This window comes from Cataglyphis hispanica, chromosome 25, assembly GCF_021464435.1.
Source record: "Cataglyphis hispanica isolate Lineage 1 chromosome 25, ULB_Chis1_1.0, whole genome shotgun sequence".
NCBI classification, from domain to species: domain Eukaryota; kingdom Metazoa; phylum Arthropoda; class Insecta; order Hymenoptera; family Formicidae; genus Cataglyphis; species Cataglyphis hispanica.
The window spans coordinates 1,955,352-1,971,208 of record NC_065978.1 but is presented as its reverse complement, the minus strand read 5'-3'; the positions used below and the strand labels follow the sequence as shown (position 1 = coordinate 1,971,208).

Genomic DNA, 15,857 nt, shown 5'->3' with positions numbered 1-15,857 from the left:
CAAACCAATAGATAAATAAAAATTATATAATTATATAATAATTATAAAATTATATAATAATTATAAATTCCTAGATTTTAATTATGAAACAAAATGGTTGACACATGTGGGTGAGTAGGTATTGTGATCGTTTAAATATTGGCGACACTGGTGAATTGACATTTTACCGACTTCATTCGTAGAAATATATATATATATAAATATGGCAAAGTTATTAGGATTAGACAAAGTTGCCACATTCTTTCGCATTATACGCGATAATGGTGGAATTTTCGGTTCCGTGAAAACATTATTCAGGTTATTATTACCTTATAATATTTCAACAATATAATAGACATTTCATAATATTGTGTGTTGACTGTTTTCAATTACGTATAAGTATTGTGTAATCTACTCTATATTTGACTCTGATTATAACTTTGACCTGTATTATAATTTTCATTTGTAGAAAAAAAGCTTTTTTTATTATATAAAAAAATGAAAGTTAATTTAATATTCTTAGTGATTAAGTATAATTTCTTGAAACTGATTACTATATGATTAGGACGGATGACCTAAAGACTGGCACCTTAATCGGAGAAGATAAATATGGAAATCGATATTATGAGAATAACATGTATTTTGTAGGTGAGTTTTTTTAAATACATGCTGATTTACTATGGTATTATGATGAAATTTTATTTATATAGATTAATGTATGATACTATATCATTTTATGAATTTTTACATATATATAAAGATTATTTCAGTTTTGCATATTATATTTATTTAATATTCTCTATAGGCCGTAATAGATGGGTGATATATGCCGATAAAGTTGGATTAAATTATGACGCCTCGCAAGTCCCAGCAGAATGGTTTGGTTGGCTACATTATAAAACAGATTTACCACCACATAAAGATCCATTCAGACCGAAATACAAATGGATGTTAGATCATCAACAAAATATGAGTGGCACCAATCAGGCTTATATGCCCTACAGTACCACAAGACCAAAAATTGAACCTTGGCAACCACCACAATGATAAATTTTATGAAAAGAAAAATGATCAGTAAAAAGGTAGTTTATTTGTAATAATTGAAATAAAATATTATTTAATATGTAAATAAAGCATGACTAGCAACATGAAGAAAAAATGTTAAATATTTAAATAATATTTACAAGATGTATTTTTGATTTTGAACACTTTAATGCAATAGTATGATATTTAAGATAAAACATAATACAGCCACAATAGACAATGGCATTTAATATCAATTTTTAATTTTAGAAAACAAAATCATGAGAATGATATGTACATTTTTTTATATTTATTTAGATTTTATTAGACTAGGATCAATGCTGCACTATATAGATTTCATTTCCTGTACACTATCCATACATTTCTTCAAGTAATTAATCCGTTTATCGATTTTGTCCTGTATACTAAAATTTTCATAAGAAATTGTTATAAGGTTGTATCCTCTGGCTTTTAATAGTTGAGTATATAAATACGTTGATCCTATGAGATCATTCTGTCCTCGACAATAATCATGGTAATCGTGCACCATTATTGCTATCCTAAAATGGTTATATTCATTAGTGAATAATAGAAATTGTGATTGTGTCAATATATTATAAATGAAATTATTATTTCTATTCTATAATTATTAACATTTTATTTCTTTTGAAAAAAATTATACTTTAAAGTTATTAATATAATTTTCGATTATTAATATTTATATTTGAAAATGAAATTAATAATTAATTCTTTATTAGCAATTGTAACATATGAGACATACCTTTTTACATCCTTAGATTGTTCATTCCAATCTTCAACTTTTATAAACTTATGCTGATCATTTATACAATATTCTGCATCTAAAAATAATAAAAAACAATTCTCTTTTAGTTATTCTAGCTAACAAGATTAATAGAATAATGCATTGATTCATTATGAATTCTTTTTACTAATATATTAAAATGTTTACCTAGTAAAAAACCCATGTTCGTATTAAGATTTGTTTTGAAATAAGACGAGGATGGTAATAACTTTGTTAGTGTCTCTGACAATGCATCTATATACATTTGCTTTTCTTTTGATCTAACTAAAGGTATATTATTAAAAACTTCTGAATCTTTATTCAAAAGAGGTCCTGCAATTTAGAATGTTTATAATATATAGAATTAAAAGTATATCAATACATACATTTCTGAATAATATTTACCTTTATAATCTTTCAGCATGAACTGTGCAACAGCATTGATATTTAATAATTTTAGTTTCTTTGAAACATTTAACTTTGAAGAGCCTATACAAAAACCATAGTAACAAATATTATTAATATATTTAATATGGTATTAAATCAATTATATAATTCAATAATAGATACAAACCCATTAACTCTTCTATAAATGTAGAATCCAGCACGAATTCTACATGTCGCGGCCGTACTTCACCTAAAACCGCTAAGGACCAAACAATATCCAACCATTCAGCTGAAGATATTTTAGATGGATCTGATTGTGCCGCGAAATTCTAAGCCATAAAAATAATATACTTTTTTTATAGCTAAAGAGAATATATAATAGAAATAATATAAAATTCTCATGTACCTTGATAAACGAGCTTGCATTCTCTGATTTAAACTGCAAAGCTGCAAATGTTTGTAATATCGATGAATAATTGTGAAATTTATAATTGATTGATTTCTTGAACAATGTGTTACAGAACGCATTGAGTACATCCTCATTTTTATAACGCAGAAATCCCAGCGATGTTATTATGGATGTATTTGTAACAGCATTGGTACTTTTTGGTATACATTCCAATAAGTCAGATGTGATTTTCTCCAACAGGATCTGTTATACCATTTATCATGAAAAGTTAATATATATTTTTTTTCAATATATTGATATAATAGATAGATATATGAATACCTTATCTGGAAAATTTAATACAGCCATGCTATATAACAGATTTGCACTTTGCTGCATGGTTAATGTTAGATTGTATTTAACAATATTATATGACAGCATTCTTAATAGTGGTGTATGTCTCTTTCTTTGTTCTCTCAATGATTCTATCACCTTTATAAAAAGAATATATCAATGCATATATATTTAGCACTAATATAAATATCATATTTACCTTAATCATTGCAGGTGTGGATAACTGAGAGTATTGTGAGAGATCATCATTTGATGTTTTTATTTTGTTACCAAACTTGATTATCTTTCTGAGATGAATAAATCTTTCATCAGCTTCAATATCAACTGTCTGTGATTTCCCACTATTTATTTGATTAGTTATGCTTGATATAAGTTTCAATGCATTATTCATGGACAGATTTGACAACATTGCTAAATCTAGCAAGTCATTTATAGACTTAGCGGCTTGAAATTGTTTGGAAAATATTGTGTCATTTTCACTAAACCATCTTTTTTCTGATGGATAAAACTTCGTCTGGATTCCCATACTTTCAGATTTCTGCTTTTCTTCTTTATGTGGGATATTATTTTGTATATCTGAGAATTTAGTAGTATCGTTTTCCTAAACACAAATCATCGATAATATTTTCTACCAAGAAACTGACTCAAATGCTAATGGTTGTTATTGAAAAATTAAGAGATTGAATGCCATGAAAAAAGATTGAATCATGATGAGTTATGTCTTTACCTTTATAGAGACAGCAGAATGCTCGCTGGTTACTGCTGTGCTGGAATTACTAGCTATGAGTGCAGTAAAACGCCAGGACGAACGAGATGTGAGTCTGGCAGTGGCGGTATAGACCGTCGCACTAAACTGCAGCATTGTCATTACTCTGTAAGATGATTATTTATATAACTGTCAATTAGAGCATCTCAGAAAAGAATTTTCAATAATGTTAGTTTTTCCCGTTAATTCACGTGCGAAACAATCGTAGCTCACGCACATGACAAAGTTTTATTCGCCGAAAGAGATTGTTCAATAAAAATAACATGATATTCTGCATAAATAAGAAAAGATAACATTACCACTAAAGTAAAAGATGTTATTGTTAACTATTCCCGGTGCATCAAGGCATACTTAGGTTAGATGATCACCATGTAATGTATTTCGACTCTCGACCATAGACATAAGGAATATTAAAGTCGATTGTTGAGATCGAGGAGATGTTGATGCAAGGTAAAAATTGCCTATCAATGCATATCATCATTATCAATTTTATCCAAATATCTCAATTTATTTAAAAAAATATTATAATATAATTAATATAATTTAATCGATTTAATGTGCAACGAAATATAATGATAAAATACTGTAAAATATATACATACAAAATGAGTTAAATATGGTCTAAATTAATAATTCTTTAAAATAATAAAGTAAGAAAAATGTAATAGATTATAAAAAATTGCTAGATCAAAAAAATATTCCAAGCCAGTAAAATTTTTTGTTATATTTTATATATATATATATATATATATATATATATATATATATATAATTTAATAAGATTGTATACGAAATTTTTTTAAAACGCAATTTCTTTTTATTTATATTTTCTCATAAAACAAAACGAATAATAAGATATAAACTTGATTTTTCAATTGAGAAAAAGAAAAAGAGAAAGTATAAAAAATATATAAAAGAGATCAATAATTATTTTTCATAGAGCTCAGGGCACGCTGTCAACAGATTACTACACTGTGATAACAGTGAGTTATGTAAGTCGCTATAAGGCCTTAAATAATCTACAGGTGTGTCAAAGGTGTTTATTGGAGAAGTATAATACATCAGATATAATATATCAGACGAGCAAAACCATGTGTTCCGCGAAAACACCACGCATCCTTTCAATCCAGAGTCATGTAGTGTCAGGATACGTTGGCAACAAAAGCGCTACTTTCCCATTGCAGGTAAATATTGAACGTTGCGATTCTACTTCTTCCTCGACTACACTTGACACTTTGAATTCTTTTTATGCAATAAGAATCTTAATTTTTCAAACTTTGACGAAATATAAATAAATTGAGAGATTAATTTTTCATTAGCTATTAGGCTTTGAGGTTGATGCAATTAACTCTGTACAATTATCTAATCATACTGGCTATAAAGAATGTAAAGGACAGATACTCAATGATAAAGATCTAGGTAAGATCAAAAAGAGAAATATATAATAATGGTCTAGAAAAGAACAATTAACTATTTCTCAGGAATAATTATTTTAGATGATCTTATTGATGGTTTAACAAAAAATAATTTGGATAATTATACGCATTTACTGACTGGATATATTCGTTCAGCTTCTTTTTTAAAAAGAGTAGCATTATTGATCACAACATTGAAACGTAAGAATCCAAACCTTATTTATGTTTGTGATCCTGTTATGGGTGATAATGGGAAGATGTATGTCCCAGAGGCATTGAAGGAAATTTACAAGAAGGAGATAGTTCCATTAGCGGATGTGCTCACTCCAAATCAGTTTGAATTAGAGTACATATAATATTAATATACTATCTTGCTATCTTAATTCCTATCACAATATGATATATCATTAAAATTTCTTAGAAATTAATATATCTTCTTTACAATCATCTTTGTTTTATCAGATTACTAACAAATGAAAAAATTACCAATATGACTGAATTGCAAAATGTAATTAAAAAATTGCATCAAATTGGACCAAACATTATAGCTGTATCATCAACTGAGTTTAATAATAAGTTGACAACAGTAGTCAGTGAAAAAGGTATTGGATTATAAGATAATGCTTAAGTTCTCAAATTTTATTTGAATATTTATATGATATGTAAATATATATATGATTATAATGAATATTAATTTTTATGATTTTTTTCATAGATAATGTATTATTGAAAGTGGACATTCCTAAAATTCCAGTAACCTTTACGGGTTCTGGAGATCTCTTTGCTGCATTATTCCTTGCTTACTTGTATTTGGAAAATAACATGAAAACAACCATAGAGAAAACTGTAAATTCTCTATACAGTGTATTACTTAATACTTATGAATATTCTAAAGGTAAATATTATTTTCACTGAAATATATATCTCAGTATTGTTATTATTTACAATTATTTACAGAATGTACAGACACTAAAGCACAACATGCTAGAAAAATTGAATTACAACTTATACAGAGTAAGAATAATATTGAAAATCCAGATATTCATCTGTTTGCAGAATCCTTATAACATACATAAAATTATAGGAAAAATGCTTAAATGTGTTAACTACCAGAAAAAAAATCAAAATAATGTACATACATATTGTCTATGCAATGTAAAATTTCTTTAGCATTTAAGTAACTGAACACTTGTTAAATCTACTTACAATACTATTGTGAAAAAGATGTTGCATTTATAATATAAAATTTTTATTTTAATGAAACTCCAAAGACCAATATATATGTCTTCCAAAGAAAACATGTAATTTATTCAAATATTATATAAAATAATTGTATAATAAACACAAGTTTCTATATGTTAAATAAATTTAAAATTTTGGAAACTTATTATATATATCTGCACATTAAGACAAATTGTCTTGAAATTACTGGTATATAGTCTGATAGCAAACAATCAGTCACAATAATCTTTTAATGTTAAACGAGGTAATATGTTCATGCATTGTAATTCTTGGAATAATAATTTACAAGCATAAGGCATTGTGATCGTAGAAATGGAGGAACTGGAACTGCATCTTTGGCACCAACCATTATATCCTATCAGACCACACTTGTTACAAATGTCAACTTGAAATGCGTCACTCGATAACATGAGTCTCTCTACTAACAACATACTGGCTCCATAACCGATCAAGCAATCGCGTTCCATTTCACCTAAACGTAGACCACCGTCTTTGGAACGTCCTTCTGTCGGCTGGCGTGTTAGAATTACCTTCGGCCCCCTGGCACGAGCATGTATCTTGTCTTGCACCATATGTTTCAATTTCTGGTAATAAACCTATACATTACAATTGAATTAGTATTTTAGAAAAAATATTAAACAGAAATTTTGATTTCTAAATAATTAATTTCTAATAAATTTAAATTTTTAATTAATTAATTGGAATTAATTATTGGAGGTAACTCAAATATTCTGATTGAAAAGTGAAAAACAATTTTGATGTATCAAAAATCTTCAATGCAATTATATAAGGCATTACCATTTTAATTAAAATCATAAAAATAGAGAATTGTCAATTGAATTACATTGATTACTTTATTCTAGAAAGAAAAACTTACTATTCCAGAAAAAATATATCCCTCTATTGGCTGCCCAGTCATGCCACTATAAAATAAATCTTTACCTAAGTAATTATACCCATGTTTTGCTAATTCTTCACAAAGATCCTCTACTTTAGCACCCTCGAATGCTACAAAAATTAACGAGATTAAACATTATCACATATAGTTCAATCATTATCTTCTTATATTGTACCTGTTGCATCTTTGAGTGTTCCACTCACAACGCCCGTTTTGCCAGCTAATACCTCTATCAGTTTCCCAACTGTCATTCTAGATGGGAAACCATGTGGATTCATAATCACATCAGGACATATACCATGATCATTAAATGGCAGATCTTCTTGCCCCACAATTAAACCTAAATAAATATTATCAGAAATTATAATGTTGACAATGTATAATATATTTAACACGAAAATGTAACAGAATAATTTTACCTACAACACCCTTCTGTCCATGGCGACTACTAAATTTATCACCAATCTCAGGTCTCCGAGTTTGTCTCAATGACAATTTTATTAAGAAGGCATTTTCAGCATTACTAGATACCATAACTTTCTCTATATACGCCGGGACCAAACCTTTGTACGAAACTTCTGCATTGCGATATTCTGGTTGCGTTTGAAAATTGTCAGACCTTGATGGGCCAATATTTCCAGTGCGCGTCGACACTGCTTTATTTACCATCACCTGTAACATAGTATATCAATCGTAATAGAGAACAAAAAAATTACTTATAGTGTCATTCAAATACAACAAGAGATACACACTTTTTTATTTTGCACCATTTCACCAGTTGCTGCAATCCCATCATTCTCAAGAATATCATGTTTCCATATAGGTTTTTTAGTAGTGGCATCTATCGATTGTCCCAAAATTATATCGCTCGCTTGATTGGGATGGTTTTTTATTATACATTTCGAGTTTCGGTATACCAGACACCTTCCATATCCTCTATCAACAGAGGCTTTATTCAAAATAAGTGCATCCTCGATATCATACCCACTAAATGACATTACAGCCACAATAGCATTTTCACCAGCAGGTAATTTATCGAAATTGATTAACTCTATTTGTCGCGTTTTCACTATAGGTTTTTGCGGATTTACCAGATTATACATTAATGTATCGATGCGATTACGTTGATTATATCCTATAGTTCCTATAGCCTGTTTACCCATAGCACATTGATAAGTATTTCTTGGACTTTGATTGTGATTCGGATATGGTATTAAGCCGGCGCAAACTCCCAAAATTGTAAATTCTGCGATTTCTAAATGCGTTGTTTGAGGAATAATTTCAGATTCTTTACATGCAATCAAACTATCATTTTCTTCGTTTACGTCTAAGAACTCAATCAGTCCTAAACAAAATAAACATAATAATATAATATATAAAATAAAAATAAAATATATATTATATTGATTTTTAATTGTTTATACCAGCATGAACAAAGTCATTGAAGGTCCAAAGATTTATCTCGAGATATCTCATGTGTTTCTGTTCAATAAGCGGTTTGCCGTCTTGGACGATGATGAGTGGTCTGCATAATCGACCGCCATCACAACTGACTTGAACATATTTATGTCGATGTTGCACAGATATTGATACAAAACGATCTATGTACCTTTTCCTGCGTAACAATCTAAACTGGTGGGTCAGTCTTGATACACTAGATTGTTTCACAATGCCTGCCATATTACCATTCACGAAAACTATATATATATCTTTTTTGGTTAGCTCTACTCCAACGCAAGTATAAATATTTTGCACACCGAGATTATGCATCAATCTTACAAATGGTTCTTCTGGCATTTCTGTAGTAATGTGAGCCATCAATGCTAAATTCTTCACCAAGCCACACGCTTCACCTTCAGGTGTGTCATTTGGACACAACATTCCCCATTGTGAACCATGCAATGATCGTGGACCAGAGATTTTCCTAGTCTTTTCAAACTGAGATTGCACTCGCGTCATCATACCAAGCGCTGAAATATACGACAATCGCGACAACACTTGTGTTACACCATGTCTTTCCATTCTAAATCTTTTGATTGTCCAATTTCCTGATGATATGGCAAAAGCCAGTCCGTTGGTAATCATATCCTTTCTTATATATTTTGTTATATCAAATGGTGCTGCTTTGATCTTGGGAATATTCTTATCAGCAATCATCTTGAGCTCCCAATTAAATCTTTTGAATAAATCCTCAAACATTAAGGCGAGAAGAGAACCAGCTAATTCCAGGCGTTTATTACCATAATAATCTTTGTCGTCAATCAATTTGTTATCAGACTCTGTATCTATCACTCTTCTAACCATCAAAGCAAGATGTAGTGCTTTTGTTCTAAAGTTAAAATCTATAACAGGTACATGAGACAACACATTTGTTGCTAACAAATCTTTCATTTCATCAGTAACATTAGTCTTTGCAACATGAAATCTCGTCTGTTTGCGTTTATTATAGAGGTATCTTAATGCTTGTTTCTCTGAAAAGATATCTAAATCTTGACAATTCTCTATACTAGCTATAAATTCGTCCAAATATTTTTCTTTTTCTCCAACCATTTGTATGATATCTATATCGCTTACTATTCCCATAGCTTTGAAAATGACAGTAATCAGTATATCGTCTTGGAACATATTGTTTCTTATATAATATTTGCCACCTTTACCTACGACACTTGTCTTAGTCTTTTTGTCATGTGTAAAACTATTACACGATGCAATAACTTCTTTGCCATCTTTTTCCACAATAATTCTATTTCTAACCATTTGTTCTTGTATTAATATAACTTTTTCTTGACCATTTATAATAAAATAACCACCAGAATCATATGGGCATTCGTTTAATTTAGCTAATTCATAATGAGATTTATTAGTTAATACACAATTCGAACTGCGCAACATTATTGGCATTCTGCAAAAAAAATTTATGATCATATTATATTTTTTTAAATCTAATGTTTTCTAAATCTTTTATTTTTTATTCATTGCTTTTACCTTCCAATTATCATGTTTGTGTTTCTTATCCGCTGATTATTTCTTATATGTTCAATATCTACTAAGATTGGTGCAGAATAATTTAGATCTCTTAAACGGCATTCATGTGGTGTCGTTGGTCGCATAATATTTGAACCATCATCAATATCAGGTGAACCAACTTTTATACTTAAATATCTGAAAAAAAAAAACATTATTAAACCAATAATTCTACAATTGCATTTGCTATAAAAATATATATGACAATTTCTTACTTTACATAAAAATGTGGATCTTCATCAGATAAAACTTTTTCATTTGCCTTGACAATATTTTTTATTTCTTTATTAATGAAATAATTATAAGAATCTATATGCTGTTTTGCCAAACTTTTGCCTTTCAGAAGAGCTTCCACTAATTTTCCTTTGTTCTGTAATATAAAATAAATATATAATTCATTAATTAAAATTGATTTATAATTTAACAGCATATGCAAATGCGTAAAAAAATAAGAAGTTATTTCAAGTAAATATATGATACCATTTATGCTATTTTAATAAATTCACGTATATATTTTACCTTTTATAAAATAATCGGAAATTAAAAAAAATGAGATAAAAAACAAATTTCCTTTAAATAAATTCCGCTATTATTAAGCATACAACTTTCAAAAGAATGCATTAATCATACAAGTTTCAAAAAGAATTGCCAACGAAAAATACCATATTCTGTACTTACTTTTATTTCATTTGTTTGTTCCATTTTTATCAGTTACAAAAATCATGTAATGTTAAAAATCAATACTTTTCGATAAGAAAGTTTATTTTCTTTTTCAAATCATTACAATGTGTCATGCACATGGTTACAACTATTTTTTCCTTTCTGCGGAGATGTTTAATGGCAATCGCCAAGTCCAGTACTCCTTAATGTAGTGGGAGGATTTAAGTATCTAGGCGGTTACTTAGCGATTTAATCTTTTTCGAAGAACTTACATCAACTCTTTTTTCAAATAAGAAGAAGCTGAAGAAGACTAAGCGCGCCATATGCCGTGTATCAGTGTTGGGTTAAAGTTAGATCGAATTTTCGTAATAGGCGTAAAAGTCCTTACACAACACTTGCGAAGTGATAGAGATAGAAACAAGAAAATAGCGATAAATGATATCCAATGAGAGATCTGATTTTTTGAAAGTGCAGTGTTCTCATTGGATATTGCTATCGTTACTCCCTTATTCGTTATCGCCTCGCCTTGTGCAAGAACCTTCATGGTGTACAGGCCTTTATGGTAACGGTCAGCTGATTGTTAGTAACGTACACATAAATTTACCGAGATAATAGTATCAGGCTTATCGTGGAAAAAGAATAAAAATTGTTTCAGAAAATTATTCCATCAATGCTCAATCTATGAAAATTTTTAACATATCCCAGACAGCACATAATATTTATAAAATATGTACAAAATATAATAATTTGAATATTTTATAAATGTTAACAAAATATTTTATAAATAGTTTTGTGATCTTGTATTTAACAGATGATCATAAAGATTTATCATAAAAATATTTATAAAATTTTTAAATATATTTACAAAAGATTTACTATATATTTGTTTTACTTACTTTAATCTATATTTTAAATATATCGAATAAAGTTTTATGATTTCTTTTCTTAATGTATATAAAATATGTATATAAAATATTTATATAACTTTTAAAAAAATAAATAGTAAAGAATATTTATATATATTGTATGCTGTTTGCGATTCGAGCGTTATCGGAACATTATTTCATAACTAATTTATTTCAGTCCGATTATCATATTTTGTCAGTCTTATCAGCATACAGTTTCAGTATAGAATTCTTATGAGGTGTTTGTTCTAACTTTTAACTCACACATATTTGATTTTCTTATTCATTTTATTGAAATTATTTCAACGTTAATAATTAACGCTCGAATATTTGTCGTCTCTTGTTTCTCCAATTTCTACAAGTAGTGTGTAATATTTTCCAGCACATAGATTACAACAATCGAAATATTTCCAATCGATTGAAATATATATATACGTTGAAAAAGTATTAATTATTATCAATTCGAAATACTCCTAATTGATCAATAACAGATAAAATGATCTCGGCACGTGGTTTCGCCGTTTTGCGACATGCGACGGGCATTGCGAATGTTAATAAAATCGTGAATGTGAATTATGCGTCAAACTATTGCAAGATCGACGAGAGTATCTTCGGATTGAGCAATGAACAGAGAGAGGTTAGTAGAAGAGATCTTCCATATGCTATTATCACATATATGTATATGCTGTGTCATTTCATCACGCGAGTAGTCAGATGAAAATTTGTATTCTTTCATATATTTCGTATATTCTTTCGTATATTATAAATATATGTGCCTGCAAAAATAGTAGTAAAGATGATTATTCTTTTTATAATTTATCGGTATTTGTTTATATTGTGATCAATATATTTTGATACTTAGGATATTTGGATCATCATGTTATCAATCGAAAGTTGTTTGAGGTGCGTTCCGTTTGACACTTTTTTGGCTTGAAAGTTTAAGGACCAAAGTTTGATGGACCAATCAGAATAAAGAATGTTGTGCTTCGATATGAAAGTAGTGTCAAGCGGGGCATACCTGAAACATAGATTCTTGCGTTTCGAAATAGCCTCAAGCAGAACACACTTACAATTACGTCATCAGTGCACACATTCTCTTGTCGGGAATAATACTTGTTGGCGCAGCTTGTGTTTTTTCTTCATTTTAAATAAGGAAAATCGACGAAATTTGTTTTAATATTCTTATGTAAATGTGTATTCGTATGTAAATTATATTTACACAAGACATAATATGCATATAATATAATAAAATAATCGTCATTCTTTTTCCAGCTTCGCTCACTCGTTTTCAATTTCGCGCAGAAAGAATTGGCGCCTAAAGCCGCCGAAATTGACAAGAAAAATAATTTTGATGAATTAAGGGTAAGAAAAAACGCTTTTTTGCATGAGAAATTTAGAAAATTGCTAAATGCAATACGCGCAAATTAAATTTTATGTAAAGTCGAAAAAAAATTCTTCTACTATATTTATACTCTATTTTACAATTTAAAAATGATATAAATTGGTAGGAATTCTGGAGAAAGTTGGGGAAATTGGGCTTTTTGGGCATCACGGTGAAGCCGGAGTATGGCGGTACAGACGGCACGTATCTCGATCACGTAATTATCTTGGAAGAATTGAGTAGAGCATCAGCTGCTATCGCACTCAGTTATGGCGCGCATTCGAATCTTTGCGTTAACCAAATTCACAGAAACGGCACGGAGGAACAGAAGCATAAATACTTGCCTAAGGTAAAATTCATTTCAATACAAAGCGTGCATGCATCTAATATTGTATAATATCCCAAAAAAATAACTTTTACATAAAAAATATTGTAATATATATATATATATATATATATATATATATATATATATATATATATATATATATATATCCTGGTAATATAAATAAATTTTACAAAAATATAATTATATAATATATATTAATAGAAAAATTTTATAAAAATTATCACAAATGAAAGCTCCAACGCGAATCAAGAAGTATGCTATCTTTATCGGTAAAATTAAATTTGCATCGATTTAGTGAATTTGTTTACACATAATTATATAATTAATAATATAAATATATCATTGGTATATTCATATTATTTGATATATTTATATATTATTAAATATTGCATGAAACTTTTCAGCTGTGCAGCGGTGAGCATATTGGCGCGCTGGCGATGTCGGAACCAGGATCCGGATCTGATGTGACCTCAATGAAACTACGAGCTGAGAAGAAGAATGATTATTACGTGCTGAACGGCAATAAATTTTGGATCACCAATGGCCCAGACGCGGACACCTTGGTCGTTTACGCAAGAACCAACCCAAACGCGGACAAACCGCAACACGGTATCACCGCCTTCATTGTCGAAAGTGCTACAGAAGGATTTAGTACGGCGCAAAAGTTGGACAAGCTAGGAATGCGCGGTTCCAACACGTGCGAATTGATTTTCGAGGATTGTAAAATTCCGGGTAAGTAGGAATTCGAGCGAGAGACGCGAGATATGGATATAAATATTTTAGTAATTCACGATATATAATATTATATTGTGTTATTGATTATCGTTGTAAAAATTACAGCCACCAACGTTCTGGGAGAAGTTAATAAGGGCGTTTACGTGCTGCTCAGCGGACTGGATTTAGAACGATTAGTATTGGCTGCTGGACCAATAGGGTAAGTATTTAAAAAATGATGAAAAATATAATATAAAATTTCAAAATCTATTTCTTGTTTTTTTCACGAATATTTTGCATATTAAAGCATGTAGATTTTGAAATAGGTACTGGATGCATTTTTTATAATCGGTAAAATTAGAATTATATTTTTTAATATTTGATATGCAATTTGTGCATATTTATATAATGTATACATATATATATTTCACAAAATATGTACATATATATATTTCATAAAAGGGTATGACAGATCTTAGGAATTTTATTAAAAACTTAGTTTCGCGTTGTGAATCTATTAATAGATAAATGTTTAACGCTTTTACTTTGATCATAAACAAGTGTTTATTAAAAGATGTACGATAAGAATGCAACTTCTAGAATTCTACAAGCTTCTTGCGACATTGCTTTTGAATACGCTCATTCGAGAAAGCAATTCGATCAGTATCTCGCGCAATTTCAATTGATACAGGTAAGATCATTCGCTCTACCTTTGTTGAGAAAATTATAACAATCTTATAATTAATATGATCTGACATCATAATTACTTCAGGCAAAGATTGCGGATATGTATATGACTTTAACTGCGAGCAAAACTTATTTGTACTCTGTCGCGAGATCTTGCGATGCTGGTCACACGAATCGTAAGGATTGCGCCGCAGTGTTGTTATTTTGTACCGAGAATGCTGTAAAGGGAGCAATGAACGCCATGCAGATACTTGGTAAATCATTCACCAAATGCAAAAAAAAAAAAAATAGTAAAAGCTATGAAACTAGATTTCGTACTAAATATAAAATATAGAAATTTTTCAATAATTTAATAAAATTTAATAAAAGTTTAATAAAATTTAATTAGGTCGATATATTTACTTATCTTTTTATTTTTTTTTTACTCGTTTGACAGGCGGTAATGGATACATCAATGATTATGTGACGGGAAGATTATTACGAGACGCAAAGCTTTACGACATCGGTTCGGGTACCAATGAAATACGACGATTGGTCATCAGCCGTGCAATCACTCAGGAATACTTGTAAAACAAAGGAATCTGCATTCCGCAATCAATTTTTATTTTATAATTATTTATAGATATAGCGATGCCGAATTGTTTTACACAATATTCGCATTGTGACATTCATATCCGAACAATTCGAGTTATTCCAAATGATCACAACAATTCTTTTTGAGAATTTTTTTAGAATAGAGTGCTATTATTTTTGTACATTATTATTTTTTATTTACATAATATTTTATGTTTTAATGTTTTTTCTATTTTATAATAAATAAATATGTATATGCTGCATATGTCAATTGTCACGAATTCACAAAATATGAAATTATTTGAGACGA

At 29.2% G+C, this 15,857-nt stretch overlaps 5 protein-coding genes across 6 annotated transcripts; 3 read left to right on the top strand and 2 right to left on the bottom strand.

Annotated features, from left to right (window-relative positions):
• The first annotated feature begins 131 nt into the window (after nt 1–131).
• LOC126858478 (probable NADH dehydrogenase [ubiquinone] 1 alpha subcomplex subunit 12) lies at nt 132–3,251 on the top strand. Of its 2 annotated transcripts, XM_050608844.1 has the most exons (4): nt 132–297; nt 545–627; nt 785–1,061; nt 3,147–3,251. In XM_050608844.1, exons 1-3 carry the CDS (start codon nt 203–205, stop codon nt 1,024–1,026), a joined length of 420 nt encoding a protein of 139 aa, XP_050464801.1. In that variant the 5' UTR covers nt 132–202; the 3' UTR covers nt 1,027–1,061; nt 3,147–3,251. The 2 variants fall into 2 exon arrangements, with proteins under 2 accessions (XP_050464801.1, XP_050464799.1); XM_050608842.1 differs by lacking the exon at nt 3,147–3,251 and having other exon boundaries at nt 133–297; nt 785–1,171.
• On the bottom strand, nt 1,239–4,143 carry LOC126858440 (FAST kinase domain-containing protein 4). Its single transcript, XM_050608777.1, has 10 exons — nt 3,999–4,143; nt 3,661–3,805; nt 3,133–3,534; nt 2,922–3,071; nt 2,598–2,843; nt 2,379–2,520; nt 2,210–2,293; nt 1,973–2,137; nt 1,784–1,862; nt 1,239–1,562 (listed from the first exon to the last, which is right to left on the bottom strand). Exons 2-10 carry the CDS (start codon nt 3,799–3,801, stop codon nt 1,349–1,351), a joined length of 1,623 nt encoding a protein of 540 aa, XP_050464734.1. The 5' UTR covers nt 3,802–3,805; nt 3,999–4,143; the 3' UTR covers nt 1,239–1,348.
• A 521-nt stretch (nt 4,144–4,664) lies between these two features.
• Nucleotides 4,665–6,377, top strand: LOC126858462 (pyridoxal kinase). Its single transcript, XM_050608814.1, has 6 exons — nt 4,665–4,883; nt 5,019–5,118; nt 5,196–5,460; nt 5,577–5,716; nt 5,830–6,009; nt 6,072–6,377. The coding sequence occupies exons 1-6, from the start codon at nt 4,791–4,793 to the stop codon at nt 6,179–6,181; spliced, it is 888 nt and encodes a 295-aa protein (XP_050464771.1). The 5' UTR covers nt 4,665–4,790; the 3' UTR covers nt 6,182–6,377.
• Nucleotides 6,378–6,396: 19 nt separating this feature from the next.
• On the bottom strand, nt 6,397–11,261 carry LOC126858421 (DNA-directed RNA polymerase III subunit RPC2). The gene is made up of 9 exons (XM_050608725.1): nt 10,957–11,261; nt 10,494–10,648; nt 10,240–10,416; nt 8,679–10,156; nt 8,007–8,599; nt 7,674–7,926; nt 7,430–7,594; nt 7,234–7,364; nt 6,397–6,952 (listed from the first exon to the last, which is right to left on the bottom strand). Exons 1-9 carry the CDS (start codon nt 10,978–10,980, stop codon nt 6,569–6,571), a joined length of 3,360 nt encoding a protein of 1,119 aa, XP_050464682.1. The 5' UTR covers nt 10,981–11,261; the 3' UTR covers nt 6,397–6,568.
• Nucleotides 11,262–12,055: 794 nt separating this feature from the next.
• LOC126858452 (isovaleryl-CoA dehydrogenase, mitochondrial) lies at nt 12,056–15,810 on the top strand. The gene is made up of 8 exons (XM_050608791.1): nt 12,056–12,480; nt 13,116–13,205; nt 13,352–13,573; nt 13,978–14,305; nt 14,414–14,507; nt 14,888–14,978; nt 15,060–15,228; nt 15,411–15,810. Exons 1-8 carry the CDS (start codon nt 12,340–12,342, stop codon nt 15,542–15,544), a joined length of 1,269 nt encoding a protein of 422 aa, XP_050464748.1. The 5' UTR covers nt 12,056–12,339; the 3' UTR covers nt 15,545–15,810.
• The last annotated feature ends 47 nt before the right edge of the window (nt 15,811–15,857 follow it).

Bases quoted from the DNA above. Each gene is read 5' to 3' on its own strand.
- LOC126858452 (XM_050608791.1), top strand. From the start codon at position 12,340: ATGATCTCGGCACGTGGTTTCGCCGTTTTGCGACATGCGACGGGCATT. The intron at 12,481-13,115 runs GTTAGTAGAAGA...TTCTTTTTCCAG, and splicing joins TGAGCAATGAACAGAGAGAG to CTTCGCTCACTCGTTTTCAA. The intron at 13,206-13,351 runs GTAAGAAAAAAC...ATAAATTGGTAG, and splicing joins ATAATTTTGATGAATTAAGG to GAATTCTGGAGAAAGTTGGG.
- LOC126858421 (XM_050608725.1), bottom strand. From the start codon at position 10,980: ATGGAACAAACAAATGAAATAAAA. The intron at 8,600-8,678 runs GTATAAACAATT...TATTTTGTTTAG, and splicing joins CAATGACTTTGTTCATGCTG to GACTGATTGAGTTCTTAGAC. The intron at 6,953-7,233 runs GTAAGTTTTTCT...TGTAATGTATAG, and splicing joins GATATATTTTTTCTGGAATA to GTTTATTACCAGAAATTGAA.
- LOC126858478 (XM_050608844.1), top strand. From the start codon at position 203: ATGGCAAAGTTATTAGGATTAGACAAAGTTGCCACATTCTTTCGCATT. The intron at 298-544 runs GTTATTATTACC...CTATATGATTAG, and splicing joins TCCGTGAAAACATTATTCAG to GACGGATGACCTAAAGACTG. The intron at 628-784 runs GTGAGTTTTTTT...TATTCTCTATAG, and splicing joins GAATAACATGTATTTTGTAG to GCCGTAATAGATGGGTGATA.
- LOC126858462 (XM_050608814.1), top strand. From the start codon at position 4,791: ATGTGTTCCGCGAAAACACCACGCATCCTTTCAATCCAGAGTCATGTA. The intron at 5,119-5,195 runs GTAAGATCAAAA...TAATTATTTTAG, and splicing joins ACTCAATGATAAAGATCTAG to ATGATCTTATTGATGGTTTA. The intron at 5,717-5,829 runs GTATTGGATTAT...TTTTTTTCATAG, and splicing joins AACAGTAGTCAGTGAAAAAG to ATAATGTATTATTGAAAGTG.
- LOC126858440 (XM_050608777.1), bottom strand. From the start codon at position 3,801: ATGACAATGCTGCAGTTTAGTGCGACGGTCTATACCGCCACTGCCAGA. The intron at 2,294-2,378 runs GTTTGTATCTAT...GTTTTTGTATAG, and splicing joins ATTTATAGAAGAGTTAATGG to GCTCTTCAAAGTTAAATGTT. The intron at 1,563-1,783 runs GTATGTCTCATA...TAACCATTTTAG, and splicing joins CAATCTAAGGATGTAAAAAG to GATAGCAATAATGGTGCACG.